General features: G+C 48.6%; 2 protein-coding genes across 2 annotated transcripts; both read left to right on the top strand.

Annotated features, from left to right (window-relative positions):
• The first annotated feature begins 9,978 nt into the window (after positions 1 to 9,978).
• LOC103640350 (protein ALP1-like) lies at positions 9,979 to 11,032 on the top strand. The gene is made up of 3 exons (XM_020544345.2): positions 9,979 to 10,183; positions 10,256 to 10,481; positions 10,559 to 11,032. The coding sequence occupies exons 1-3, from the start codon at positions 9,983 to 9,985 to the stop codon at positions 11,005 to 11,007; spliced, it is 876 nt and encodes a 291-aa protein (XP_020399934.2). The 5' UTR covers positions 9,979 to 9,982; the 3' UTR covers positions 11,008 to 11,032.
• Positions 11,033 to 11,119: 87 nt separating this feature from the next.
• On the top strand, positions 11,120 to 12,976 carry LOC103639223 (uncharacterized). The gene is made up of 2 exons (XM_008661995.2): positions 11,120 to 11,634; positions 11,714 to 12,976. The coding sequence occupies exons 1-2, from the start codon at positions 11,143 to 11,145 to the stop codon at positions 12,254 to 12,256; spliced, it is 1,035 nt and encodes a 344-aa protein (XP_008660217.1). The 5' UTR covers positions 11,120 to 11,142; the 3' UTR covers positions 12,257 to 12,976.
• The last annotated feature ends 2,189 nt before the right edge of the window (positions 12,977 to 15,165 follow it).

Here is a 15,165-nt window from a genome sequence, read left to right as displayed (position 1 = left end):
TGGAGACTGCCCATCTGGAGCTTGACGGGAGGCTGTTCGTCAACACGCAGCAGGCCCCTACCTGGCGCGCCAACTGTCGGCGTTTCGAGACCGGGGGGTCCCTCGGGCCGACGAGTGAGTGTCGCCGCGTGCCCCAGCCCAGATGGGTCGAGCGCGAGGGCGAGCGCGAAGGGGGGAAGAAGCGAGGCGGCCGGAGGCCGGCGTGAGAGAGGTGGGAATCCCGCGGCCTTCGTGTTCGTCCCGCGCCCAGGTCGGGTGCGCTTGCAGTAGGGGGTTACAAGCGTCCACGCGGGAGAGGGAAGCGAGCAGCCCCAAGAGAATGCCTATCTCGTCCTCGTCCCCGCGCGGCCAACCCCCTCTAAGAGGGCCCTGGTCCTTCCTTTTATAGGCGTAAGGAGAGGATCCAGGTGTACAATGGGGGTGTAGCAGAGTGCTACGTGTCTAGCGGGGGAGAGCTAGCGCCCTAAGTACATGCCGATGTGGCAGCCGGAGAGATTTTGGCACCTAGCTGGTGTGATGTCGTGGCTGTCGGAGGAGCGACGGAGCCTGGCAGAGGGACAGCTGTCGGAGCGGTTGGGTCCTTGCTGACGTCCTCTTGCTTCCGTAAGGGGCTGAGAGCCGCCGTCGTCACAGAGTATGTGGGGCGCCATCATTGCCTATCTGGCGGAGCTAGCCAGATGGGACACCGGTCTTGTTCCCCGCGGCCCGAGTCAGCTCGGGGTAGGGTGATGATGGCGCCTCCTGTTGACGTGGCTGGCCTGCGCCCTAGGTTGGGCGATGCGGAGGCTCCTCCGAAGCCGAGGTCGAGTCTGTCTTCCATGGCCGAGGCCGAGTCCGAGCCCCTGGGTCGGGCGAGGCGGAGGTCGTCGGCTGAGGCCAGGGCGGAGTCCGAGCCTTGGGGTCGGGCGAAGCGGAGTTCGTCGTCTTCTGGGGCTGAGCTCGAGTCCGAGCCCTGGGTCGGGCGGAGCGGAGTTCGTCGTCTTCTGGGGCTGAGCCCGAGTCCGAGCCCTGGGTCGGGCGGAGCGGAGTTCGCCGTCTTCCGGAACTTAGCCCGAGTCCGAGCCCTGGGTCGGTCGGAGCGGAGTTCGTCGTCTTCTGGGACTAAGCCCGAGTCCGAGCCCTGGGACGGGCGGAGCGGAGTTCGCCGTCTTCCGGGACTTAGCCTGAGTCTGAGCCCCGGGTCGGGCGGAGCGGAGCTTCCTATGGTGCCTTTGGCAGGGCCTGACTGCTTGTCAGTCTCTCTCTGCCAAGTGACACTGCAGTCGGAGTGGCGCAGGCGGCGCTGTCCTTCTGTCAGGCCGGTTAGTGGAGCGGCGAAGTGACGGCGGTCACTTCGGCTCTGCCGGGGGGCACGCGTCAGGATAAAGGTGTCAGGCCACCTTTGCGTTAAATGCTCCTGCGATTTGGTCGGTCGGTGCGGCGATTTAGTCAGGGTTGCTTCTTAGCGAAGGCAGGGCCTCGGGCGAGCCGGAAATATGTGTAGGATTATGGGGAGGCTACACTAGCGCAAAACAAAATTTTCAACCCCATAATACCAAGAACTACTGCGGTTATAGGTCATGGAATTACCACTAGACGCGCAGAGCAGCGAAAGACGTCTCGATGTAGACGAACGCGTCGAGCAGTGCCGTGCAGTCGCCGGCGTCCTTCATGTCCTCGCACGATTCGTCCAAGTGCTCCAGATGCAGCACCTCCGAGGTATCCACACGTACAGGGAGGAAGCGCCGCGTATCGAACTGCTAGGTTCGCGACGGCGGCTTGGCGAGGGCGAGAGGCGAGCGGCGGCTGCTGGTTTGCAGGTGGCGAATTAGGTTATCTCTTAACCGCGCCCCCGCCCCTCATTATATAGGCGTTATGGTGGGCTTCTGATGCCGAGGCCCATCATTAACCCTAAAGCCCAGTCTAATTTCGGATCTAATCCGAATTAGGCTTCCTTCCCCTTAAGTGTGTGACCCTATAGGTTCACGTACAAATAGACATAGCCCGAGTACTCTTACTTGGCCCATAATTGACAGCGGCCTCTAGCAAGACATGTCAACTCCTATGTGTATGTAAAGATCATATCAGACGAACCATTGCGACATTACGTACATGTTGTTCCCTTTGTCTCACGATATTTGGTCTGGCTCTAAGCTGACCTCTCTTTCTCGATACTGTGAATTGGAATCCTTTCAATGGTTAACACTTAACCCTAGCACGGCCATGCATTTCTTGATCCAATCACTCGAGGGGCCCAGAGATATCTCTCTCACAAAGAGAGGGACAAATTCCATCTTGACTGACCATGCCTCATAGCATGCTTCCTGACAAACCCAAAACTACCTTTATAACTACCCAGTTACGGGATAGCGTTTGATAGTCCCTAAGTAAATCAATTCACATCTTGAGAACATGCGACAATCTCAGGTTTAAGGATACAGTATTCATGTTGCAAGAAGAGAACTATATTACAATATCTCACGTTGGGTTGGTCCAGCCTCATGTCATACATGCGCCCACATTATTAGTTTAACATCTCCATGTTCATGACTTGTGAAATGTAGTCATCAACTAATACATGTGCTAGTCATCGACTCTGACTAGGGACATCAATTAGAATAACCATATAAGTAAAGAATCTCACAAACAATTCACATAATTGCTAATCAATACAAGGTGCCTTCCATGGATATTCAATTAAGCAATATATATATCATGGATACAAAGAAATATGCTCATCTCTATGATTATCTCTAGGGCATATTTCTAACAATATGTTCGCCGTCGGAGGGGGGCCTCGGGCGAGACGGAAATCCTCCGGGGCCGGCTGCCCTTGTCCGAGGCTAGGCTCGGGCGAGGCGTGATCGAGTCGCTCGAATGGACTGATCCCTGACTTAATCGCACCCATTAGGCCTTAGCAGCTTTATGCTGATGGGGGTTACCAGCTGAGAATTAGGAGTCTTGAGGGTACCCCTAATTATGGTCCCCGACAAGCGACCTTGGCCAAATCGCCTTACCAACCGACCGTATCGCATGCGCATTTAATTTAGGGATCGCCTGACACCTTATCCTGACACGTGCGCCTCACTCGGCAAGGTCGAAGTGACCGCAGTCACTTCACCCCTTTACTGACCGTTCTGACAGGAAAACAGCTCTACTCACCCCGTTCCGACTACTGTGCCAACCACCAGGGAAAAGCTGAGTCACGACCTCCCCCGAGTTCAGCCTCGGGCACAACAGGGAGCTCCTCCTCGCCCGACCCCAGGCCTCGGCCTCAGCCTCAGCCTCGGGAGGAGTCGCAACCTCGCCCAACCTCAGCCTCGAGAGAAGTCTCCGCCTCGCCCGACCTCGGCCTCGGACCGACTACGCTACAAGGGATACATCCTTACCCTACCCCTAGCTAGCTGCCTCAGGCTATGAAGGAACAAGACCGGTGTCCCATCTAAATTACTCCGGTAATAGGTAATGATGGTTCCCCACGTGCGCCCATGACGTTGGTTGCTCTCAACCCCCTACGGAAGCAAGGAAACGTCAGCAGGATCCATGCCGCACCGCCAGCTATGCTTCTACAGGGCTCAAGGCACTTCCCCGACGGCCACATTAGCACATGTACAGGGCTCAAGGCACTTCTCCGCCAGCCACGTTAGCACATAGCTACACCCCCATTGTACAGCTAGGCCATCTCCTTGTATCTATAAAAGGGGATGTCCAGGGCCTTCCTAAGGGGGGGGCGAAGGCAGGTGAGCAGAGGCAGGCAGAGTAGGAGAGACGCAGTGGAGGCAAACTCAGACAACTCACCTCAAGGCCAAACCCTCTCTCTCTCTCTCTCTCGCTCTCTCGCAACGCTTGTAACCCCTACTACGAGCACCCCGGTGCAAGATAATATAAGCCTCATCCTCCCGCTTGTGTTCCATCTTGCATCAACCCATCTGGGCAGGGACACACAGCGACAAATTCACTGGTCGGTTGACGGTCCGAAACGCCAACAAGAGTGCAACAGCAGACTAAATGCGCCACACAATTAGCAATTTAAGCAACACAAACTGGCACACGGCGCACACGCTGGAGCCACCGCGAGAGGTAGTGGGGCGATGAGGAGGCACACAACGCCCACGACCTAAGGTGTTGTTATTTCGGGGAGGGAGTCGAGCACCAAGGTGTCGTACGACTTAGGGGTGCACAAGAGAGGAGGGGAGTAGTTGAGAGAGACAAGGAGGATGTGAGCGGTTGAGTGGAGGCGGCGGCCATAGAGGTGGAGGCGATGGAGCCATGGCATTGGCGGCTGCGAGCGGAGGGGTTAGGGATTGGGGCAGGGTAGGAGCAGATTGCCCGAAGACGTAGAGCGGTTGTTGCATTGCGAGCGAGCATCATGTCGAGGGGAGACGAACGGATACACTAACATAGGGGCCTATCATCCACGACCAAGGTAGGCAGAACACAGGAACACAGAAATAGTTATTAACTAAAAACTTTGATCACCAATTCACCAAAAAAACATATACTTCTAGTGTATGCTTGTTATATACTTGAATTTGTATCCAAAATACTTTAATATGATACTCAATTTGTATTTGTTTATGTCATATTTTATAGTCAAACTTTCACCCTAAAGACTTTGCCAAAAAATATACGCCTTATTTTGTAGGATGGAGGGAGTATAACTTTGGTGTATACCAAGTCAATGTCAGAGTTGTTAAAAAGCAAAATAAAAAATTAGAAGACTTATGAAGAATATTTAGGTCTAAATGATCTCACTGAAAGGATCACGATAGATAAGAGGAGGGGTAAAATATGTTCTGTAAATTTTCTTGCACTTAAAACCTATTAGCAAGCCCAACGTCATGACATGTGCTTATTTGTGTAATAAAAAAATTTGCATCATAAATTTCAATCCTATATTATGGCAATTCTAGTAATGTAAATGCTTAAAATAAATTGCTCGAATATAAATGTTCAAAGTAAATAAATATTACGAATGCCTTGATGTCGGAAAGTTAACACTCTCCATTAGTTGTCGTTGGAGCATTTGCATAACAGTGTCGCTCTCTCTTGTCTACGCAATGACCAAGTGCTCTCTATGAGCTGGTTTTTGTCTCTCTAGCATCGTGAACCGCTCACAACTATGTACAAACATAAGTTAGGTCATGCACAAGCTCTCTGTGTGATCACTGAACTCCTCATCGTCACCAAACCATTTGGGTGATATGCCGATCACCAAGAGTTATAAGCATAAACTTCTCACTTAGCCAAAACAAGGCTAATGAGAACAATAGGTGTAGACTAGCTACTCTCAATATGCTAATAAGGTTGTTAATCAAGTGGTTTTCATCTCTCAAGTCCCTCATGTAAGTAAAATGGACCAATGCGTGCCCATTTGATTATAGAGTTTTGATGTTTGACAATCAACATAACCATTTAGATTAATATTATTTGCTAGTGTTTTAGTTATAGTTCAAAGGGTGCAACATGCACTTGGGTAAAGGCAAAGTGATGATCGAGAAGATCAACACCTCAAACAATATATTAGCAGACTCATCGAAGAGATAGGGCGTATGTTGTTCCCTACAAGTCTAGCATGCCATGGTGAGTAGCCCTAATAAGGCTGTGGCAGGGGATAGGAGGCTTATGTCAATGAGGACATTGGCGGGAAAAGAATGGAGGCAACTTCCATAGATGACTCCAATCCCTTTACACTTGAAGCTATCGTAAGTTTAGTAGGCCAGGTATTGCTTGGATGTTGGAATGGCTAAGTGTGCTAGTGTGTGCAAGAAGAGAGTCCGAAAAAAGTCCTCCCCTGAAGGGGTCGCCCTCTCTCTTTTATAGACCAAGGGAGAGGGGGTTACAAGATGCGTGGAGCCAGCCTAGCAGTTTGACCCTATCTATTCTACTATAGAAGTTGTAGTTGTCATTCCTTGACCCTGTAGCGACATCGCATGTACATCGTGGATGGTCAAGGTTGTCTGCTTGTCGTGGCCGGTTAAGGCCGCCGTCAGTCGTAGCACACATCGCTCGTGCGTGAATCCATAGTGGCACACCAATACAATTAGTGTGACACATGTTGTGGGTTACGTGTGTCCCATCTCACATGCGTAACAACTATGTGACTCCACCAACTCCTTGACCAATCACAACGAGGTGTCTAGCCTACGTGGCGCGTCTAGTGTCCTCCTAGCCAGAGACTACCTGTGGTAGAACCTCCCAAGTTATTAGGCCCACATGCACCTATCCTTGTCTCAAAGACCTCAGATGGCTATGCATGTGCACCAGATAACTTAACAGGATCCGTCCGATTGCCCCAAGGACATTGGATAAACCACTTACAACCAGGACCACAGGATTAAGTAACACAAATTACACACCAACATTTTTGCAGCGAAAATCTTATTACCAAATTTTACAAGTTACATAATTTTTACTTTATATTTATCGGAGTGATTACAAAAGTATAAGTTTGAAATATATACTAGCTCAAATGACCATCCTCAATAAGAAGTATAGAAGAGTTACTAAGACTTATAAGAAGGCCGAGCCCACCGGCACTTAACACCATCAACAGCAGCACAAAGTTAAAACCTGAAAAACAACAGGGAATAAAACCCTGAGTACGGAATTACTCAGCAAGACTTACCCGACTAAAGAAAAGACTCTCAAGGGTATGCTGGCTACAGGGATTCAAGGTATGGCTTATCAAGAATCAAAGACTCTGTTTGCAGAAATGCTTACTAATAGTGGATCCTTAAAAATCCAGTTTTACTTGTCAGGTTAAGTAAAGTTGCATGCATCTAGAGTTCTTTCTACCCTAGTTCAAGCACTTGGCCTATACTAGCCATTTTTTATCATCCCATCAGTTCACTGGATTGCTATGTGTAGGTCAGTGACCAAGTCTTCATGTCTGAGAAGTAACGGCGATCCGAATCAATTAATACCCAGTTGGGGATATCCAATCACACGACATATGTAGCACTTAACCCTTGCATATGTCAACTCGCCACCGGGGTTCTTAAGACCAGATCAGGTTCACGCCAACCGAGAGCACAGATACACCACCGTCCAGCCTCTTGCCATGGAGGGTACACGCTACTCTCGCCATCTCTCCACTCCCATTGTGTGTTGTCTTATTCTGGTATTAGTCTGCCCAAGGCAAAGCTTACCCATGATGAGGCATGTGACCAGTTAAAAGGTCCTTAATCATCTAGCCTACATCGAGACGGTCCTTAATCGACTCTGACGGAGACACTACACCGAGACTCCCTTCTCGTGCAAGTCAACCGCCCGGTCTCAGCTTTATTATTTTTAACCCAAAGTTTGGTACCTGGTAGAGGTACATCTTATCCGATGTTGAACCCATCACGGCCGTGATGGATCCACCATCAAGTTTTATTTTCGAAAACATCCCCACCCACTGAAGCATCACTTTTGTTTTAAAACAAAACATTTTTGTTTGCTAAAGCAAGGCTAAGCATCATAAAAATCCTTTTTATAAATGGGTGTCAAGGAAGGGTAATCAATTTTTCAAGGAAGGAAATGCATCAACGGTTTAGCACACAACTCCTATCACCTAATGCATCAAACAAGGTGATAAAGATTTTAAAACACAAGGAGGTGGCAAATGCACTGGGGCTTGCCTGAATAACACTAGGTTAGTGTTTGTTAGGCGATGTCCACTTGACGATCATTCTTGTCCTAGCACTTGATCAGGCAGGTTCGTCCATCAGCATCACCATGCGGAGTAGCCCGCGCTTGGGGTTGACTTGGCTCGTCTTCCACATCACGCGATTATTTATCGTACCTCATGAGATGCACGATGCACATGTATGAGCATGAGTATAAAGAGTATAAGATAGATAATCTACACTAAAAAGGATGAAACACTTAAAACCAAGCATTAGAATCAATTAACAAGCATTAAGCATCATGGATATCACAACAGGGCATCGACTCCATACAATTAGACGAAACCCGCCATTTGCTATACTTCGACTAGACACTAGAAACACAAACACAAGACCTACTTTCCGTAACATTACTTCGACCACTCATCAGATACGAAGCACCGATTTAATTCTTCTTGCTACTAATTCTCCTCACTCCACAACAAAGAACCAATTTAAACCTAATCGACATACGCATCCACCACAACATTCCCTTGTATGACTTATATTTTCACCCTCAGCTTCACACGACACAACTACTTCACCATCACAAACACAATCATACCATATGTATATCTACCAATATTCTTTTTACTGAAAGTAGTAATTCAAATTTTAGTTCTTATCTCGAACATTTTTTTATCGTAAATATATACACATTTTTATAAGGGATTAAAATATTTCATCATTACATAGGCCTACAATTTATTAACATATTCTTCATCTAACTCACATTTCTAACTTAATTTTATACGCATATGAAGCGTCTTATTTTACAATCATAAAACAAATAGTAAAAATAGTGATTTGGCTCACCATACTCAACTCGATTCAATATTTGTGAGAACGACGACAGTCTTCAATTGAAATCTTCGATCAAATAGCTGATGAGTATAGAACGGAGCTTCACTTTCTCTTCCATCCACAATTCTTAGAATCTCTCCATATTACTAGAACTCCGCATAACTGGCGATGATTCTTGTTCTAGCCTTTCGCCGAGCACTTGGGGCATCGACCAGGGGATTGCTTCTCCACATCTTCTTGAGATGCTTTTGTCGACGCGAACACAAGTCGGAGATAACACGTAGGGACCGACATCGAGGCGGGGTGACCGAACGACGATGATAAGACAAAGGAAACAGGGGCACGCTTGACCGACAACTAAAACCCACGTCGGACCGAGCAGAAAGCGCAGGACCACAACAAAGTGAGGGCGTGTTTGGGAGGGTGGCCCAGTAGCCCGGTTGCGCCCGTGGGCTGCAACTAGCCTTGTTTGCAAGGCTGGCCCGTTTCGCGGCCTGGCTGAAACCAGCCAAAAGGCTGCCTCCTGGGTGGCTCCCAGGAAACGCGGCTAGGGTTCGTTTCCTGGGAGCGCGGCTGCGCGCGGCGCACTGGCGGAATGTGGCGGCGGGCGAGGTGGCTGGCGGGAGCTCGCGCGGGCTCGCGCGGGAATGGTGAGGTTTTCGCGCGCGCGGGAAGGAGCGCTCCGGTGAATCCTCTTGCGGCTATATATGGCGACGGTGCACCCTCCTTTTCCCATCCTCTCGCTGCTCGTTCTTCTTCCACCCCCTCCCTCCCTCGTGAGAGACCGGCGGCGAGTGGCTGTGCGTCGCGGCTGCGTCCAGCTCCGCCTGGTGCCGGGACTCCGTGGCGTTGGGCATCTGCTTCGTCGCTTCGTCTCTGGTCGATCTGCTTCCTATACTTCTAGATCTGCTCCGTCTCCGTTGCTACGACCTTTACCCCAAGGTGAAATCAACCCCCAATCGATCTATTTTCTGGTTCATGGTTCATGAGTTAGGGTTTGGTACAGTGTGTTGTTCATGTTATACCTGCTGCGAGTTTGATTTTCATGTGGTTTGCTTTGGATTTATATTAAATTGGTCGATGATGTTGTCCTTTACGTTCACTTGGAGGTATCATATAGATGATGCAGCCGTGTTCTTTTTCCTTACTGATTCATTTTGCAAACATGCTGAGGCCAAGCAGGGTATGATTAGATTAATTCTTGTATCATTGTTATATGCATGTAGATGGATCCCTCTTTGAGCCGCGAGTTGTTGTGTAAGCAAGCAGCTGCCTTGACAGTAGTGATGGTTTCATTTGTTACAACTAGGCTTAAAAGAAAAAGGTTTGATCCTGAAGTAGAGCCTGACCCTCTAGTCTATGTACTTAGGGAACAAAGTGAACTTCACAGACAGAGGACCCTCAACATGATTTACAACTCCACTGATGTAGAGTGCATTTCCATGCTTAGGATGAAGAGAGCCCCTTTTTTTGCTTTATGCACGACCTTTAGAGAGAGGGGACTGGTAACTGATAGGGAGGGGGTGTCAGTAGAGGAGCAAGTTGCCATGTTCTTGCATGTTGTTGGTCACAACCAAAGGTTCAGAGTTGTGCACCAGGCCTTTAGGAGGTCCATTCAGACAGTACACAAGCACTTTCATCAGGTTTTGTATGCTGTTGGAGAGCTTAGGAAGGAACTTATCAAGGCACCTAGCCCTACCACTCACCCAAAGATCACTGGAAGCTATAGATGGAATCCATATTTAAAGGTATTTGCCTACCTTGGGTTCATTAGTTGTTCATATTCACATGTTCATTTATCTTACATATATGGTTTTTAGGACTGCATTGGTGCCATTGATGGCACCCATGTGCTGGCAAGGGTGCCTAGACACATGCAGCAAGCTTTCAGGGGTAGGAAAACTAACCCGACACAAAATGTGATGGTTGCTGTGGACTTTGACCTCAAGTTCACATACGTTCTAGCTGGCTGGGAGGGGTCTGCCCATGATGCACTTATCCTGGCTGATGCCATTGAGAGGGATGATGGGTTCACTGTCCCACAAGGTAATTGCACTACCAAGTTCACATTGTAGGTAAATTCTACAATGTCACACAAGCTCACAGTAGATTTCACATTGTAGGTAAATTCTACTTGGTAGATGCGGGGTATGCATGCCGCACTGGCTTTCTACCCCCCTTCAGGGGGGTTAGGTACCATTTGAGTGAGTTTGGGAGCAGAAATCGACCTACCAATGCAAGAGAACTGTTCAACCTGAGACACTCGTCACTTAGAGTAACTGTGGAGAGGGCTATAGGTGCATTGAAGAACAGGTTTCGTATCTTGGACAACAAGCCCTTTCACAAGTATAAGACACAAGTCAAGCTTGTGTTGGCATGCTCGATCCTGCATAACTGGATTTTAGGCTTTGGCATTGATGAAATAGTGCCTGATGAGGAGGGTTTCACTGGCACACAACAAGATCCACTAGATGACAATGGTAGCCAGAGCCAAGAATCCAGTGCCATGGCTGCAAAGAGGGATGCCATTTGCAATGTTATGTGGGAAGGGAGGGGAAGCTCTAGGATATGATGGTTTGTTTACCCTGCTATGGAACTCATGTTTGTTTGATGATAATGTAATAATATGATGGACATGGCTGAGACCAATTTTTTTATTCCCATTTGACTCTTCTTGTTGTGCTGATATTATTATACTAATTTGTACATGCAAACCAGTGGTAAGATGCCTTCAGTCCCAGCTGGTGATCAGGGTGGGTTTGTCCCAGCTACTGATGTGATGACTGAGATGATAAGGGTTGGTGCTAGTGCAGCAGCTAACGCTGATGATGCTACTGCATCTAGTGCCGGTGCTGCTCCAGCAGCAGCTGGTCTTGTTGCTGCTGTTCCCGGGGGTCCTAGGGCAATGAGGTGGAACAACAACACCTCTGGATTTATTCTTAGGAGGATGGCTCAACTTCTTAGTGATGGTAGCAGGCCTGACAAGGTCTTCAAGGACAAGGATGTCAACTCTGTGGCCAAAGCCCTTAAGGAGTACAGTGGGGAGGCAGTGAGCCCAACTCAGGTGTATAACCACTTGAGGAAATGGAGGCAAAAATGGTCTAGGGTGTCTAAGCTCAAAGACCTTAGTGGGGCTTTATGGGATAGTGACTCCAATGCTATCTTGCTTGATCAGGAGCACTACCTTGGCCACTGCAAGGTAGCACTATGATTTGTTTCCTATGTCTCCTTGCTTTTTTTACTTGTCTAAAACACTATCTTTTCAATTACTTGATCAGGACCATCCAAAAGATGCAGAGTTCCTAAACTGCCCTATTAGGTTCTACACTGAGATGGAGGCCATTTTTGGCCATGCTATGGCCACTGGCAAATTCGCACTTGGTTCTGGTGAAGCCTTAGGACAGAACCAGGTTGATAGTGTTGCTGCCAAGGTTGAGGGACCTGCCTTCACCTATATCTCTGAAGAGAGAGCACAAACTGATGTTGGAGAGGGTAGCAAGGCCACCGAGATCCCCTCCATAGCTGTGGGTAGGAAGAGGAAGAGAGGGAACTTCAGTGAGGATGAGATGCTTATGTTGACCAATATGTCTGATGCAGTGAACAATGTGGCTAATGCCCTTAGAGAGACTGGACCTGCCCATGTGGATGGCAACCTCTACCTAGCTGTGATGGAGATGCCTGGCTATTCTGAGGAGGCACTGATTGTTGCCTACACCTTCCTCCTGGACAACAAGGCTCAAGGCAGGGGCTTTGTTCACATGACTGAGGCACATAGAAACATTTGGCTTAGGACCTTCCTAGCCAAGAACTACTACATGTAGATGAATTACATGTTGGTGTGCACCACCACCCACTCTCTCTTCCTGCCCACTCTCTCTTTTGACTACAACTAGGAATAATTTGTTGTAGACATTTTGGTGTGCAGTCTGGTTTACTCCCACCAGTCCTTTTGTCTAATTTACCTAGGAGGGTGGCTAACAATAGGTAACATTTGGGTGGACACCATTTGAACCCTAAGCTATTGGGCTCAAACTTATTGTAAGGCACTATTTGTATTCTTACTATGATTGAAGTTTTTACTATGATTGAAGTTTTTATTGTAAGGCTCAAACATTTCATACTATGATTGAAGTTTTTACTTGGCCAATGATGCTATATACACTAATCTGAGGAGCATTTGCATTGGATGTGTTGTAGTGCAGCTGAGGCCCGTGTTTACTTGTGCTTTCCTTTATGCCTATGATGACATAATTGCCATGGAACCATGTTGTCATTATTGCCCGTGTTAATGTGGATGATCTTTAAATTGTGAGGTACTGGGCATATGCTGAAAATTATGTTGTTTCCACCATGTTGTGATTATTGCCATGGAACCATGGGGCACATCCATGCCCAATGCAACTGTTATCCACCATAGATGACTTGATGGCTGGGTTGGATGAATATCATGGTTTCATGGCTGCCCAGCTATGTTCCTTATGCTCCAAGTTAAAAGATCACATGAAAATGGCAATTATATCTGAGGAAAATCATTGCTATTGTCAATCTTGCCTGGCTTCTTTGATGGATATGTTGCAGATGGATGCCCAACTACCTGTTGCAGATGGATATGTTATTCTGAGGAAGATCACATGAAAATAGAGATGGCTTCTTTGATAGTAACTTGTAGCCAGCAATGACAATAATTGATGAAGTTAAGTTAATTTTGTCTGAGGCTAACTCAGTTGATGCTTGTATTGTTCAATTGACATATGTTGTTCTAATCCTCTATTTTCTGTCAGCAATGTCCATCTCTTTTTTATGTTAGCAATGTCCATCTCTATTTCCTGTCTATGGGCCAGGCCGACCACAGCCAACTGCCAAACATATTCCCAGTTTGGCAGTTGGGCAGTTGGCCTCTTAGCCCAGCTGTCTGTAAGGGTCACAAACATGTTCTCGCCTGGGCCGAGCTTATTTTGTATAGCAACACAAACATAGGGATTTGCACCAACTGGGCTATGCCAACCTGGGGCTGGGCCAGTAGGGCAGGCCGAGCCAGCTTGGTGCAGGGTCGCAAACACGCCCTGAGTGTTTCCATGAAAGAACACAACCACGCAGACGCGGCAAGGGACTCGGCAACGCAGCGACTGCGAGCTGGAGCAGAGGGCAGGGCCAAGCCCGGCGTTTGGACGAGCTGCGGAACGATGGTGAGGTCGCGGCCGAGCCGGACGAGGAGCACGCGGCCAGCACCAAGGGCGAGCGCAGCAGGGAACGATGTCCCGCCTGGCCGAGCTGAAGGAAGCGCGGACCAGAGGGAGTGCCGCGGCGCGGAGACTGGGCGAGCTGGAGTGCCGCGATGGGGCTTGAGCCGGCCCGACGGCGAGCTGACCAAGCACCAGAGAAAGGCAGCCGCGGCGCTGGGAGTTCTGGCCATGGGAAGTCAGGGGTGAGCGCCAGGCGAGTGCAGGGAGCAGCGCGCGCGGTCGACTGGAGCTGAGCATCGGCAGGGACCTGTGCGCCCGACGAGCAGAGCAGGGGCGCGGCTGCGCGCAAGCGGACAGAGGGAGGGCGACCAGCGCGCAGGGCAGTTGGGCGAGCACTAGAAACCGAGCAGGAAGGCATGGGCGAACTCCGCGGCAGACCACGCCGACGAGCGCTGGAAGTTGGGCGCGTCATGGGAGGGAGCTCCGCGAGCTGGGGCAGGCTGTGCGCAGGGAGGAAGGCTAGACTCTAGAGGCCGGGAGCTGCTCGGCTGGGAGCTTCCGCCGGCGAGCAGGGAGGGCGCCGAGCAGGGAGCTCCGGCCGCGAGGCGGGAGAGAAGCAGGGCGTCGAGAGGGAGGGCGGCTGGGCGCGCGGCAAACAGAGAAGAAGCGAGCTGCGCGCAGAGGAGGAAGACGCGAGGGAGCAGGGGCTGGGGCTGGGCGTGCGTCGCGAGCAGGCAGGCGAGCGCCAGGAAACTCAGCGCACAAGAGTTGACGCACGCAGGAGGAAGAAAGGGAGAGAGAAGTAGAGGTGAAAACGGGCGGATACATACGGATAGTAGCTCCTCCTGTATCATACCCTAATGTATTTAAAACGGATTCGGGATCAGATACGGATAGTTAGAAACGGGATGAATACGGATACAGGGACCGGATATTTATCCGGACGGATAAGCGACGGATACGGATATTATTTGATCGGATATCGGATACTTGTCGGATAATACATTAATTGGTTATCATAAAATATTCATGTTTGACCACGAAATTGCAAGTAAATTAATACTAATAAACATTTAATAGAAGATAATCTCAAGTTCCCACATAAAAATGATAAAGTGAAGTATTGATTATGTTGAAACTTAGATACTTAGAGTGATTTCACGTGTAACTCACACAATAAGTGAAAATAAAATAGAAGAAACATTGACATCATGTGGATTTTATGGTCCCATTAGTTTTTATAACTATATGTGGTCATATGTTGTACCTTCGTATAATTTCATAGATTTCTGAGGCTATTTGTACATTATTAATTTCTTTCTACATAAAATCATCAAAATATAATTAAAATTCACAAATACACTAGTTTTGACCCAAAATTGCAAAAAGCTTACCAAAACAAATAAACATTCTATTCAAATAAAACCTCAAGTCGCCACATGAAAATGATAAGTGAAATATTAATCATGTTGAAACTTCGATACATAAAATGATTTCACGTGTAACTCACGCAATAAGTGGGAGTGGAATGGAAGAAACACCAACAT

Source organism: Zea mays, chromosome 9 (genome assembly GCF_902167145.1).
Source record: "Zea mays cultivar B73 chromosome 9, Zm-B73-REFERENCE-NAM-5.0, whole genome shotgun sequence".
NCBI lineage: Eukaryota > Viridiplantae > Streptophyta > Magnoliopsida > Poales > Poaceae > Zea > Zea mays.
The sequence above is the reverse complement of the archived record's forward strand: the minus strand, read 5'-3'. Positions and strand labels throughout refer to the sequence as shown.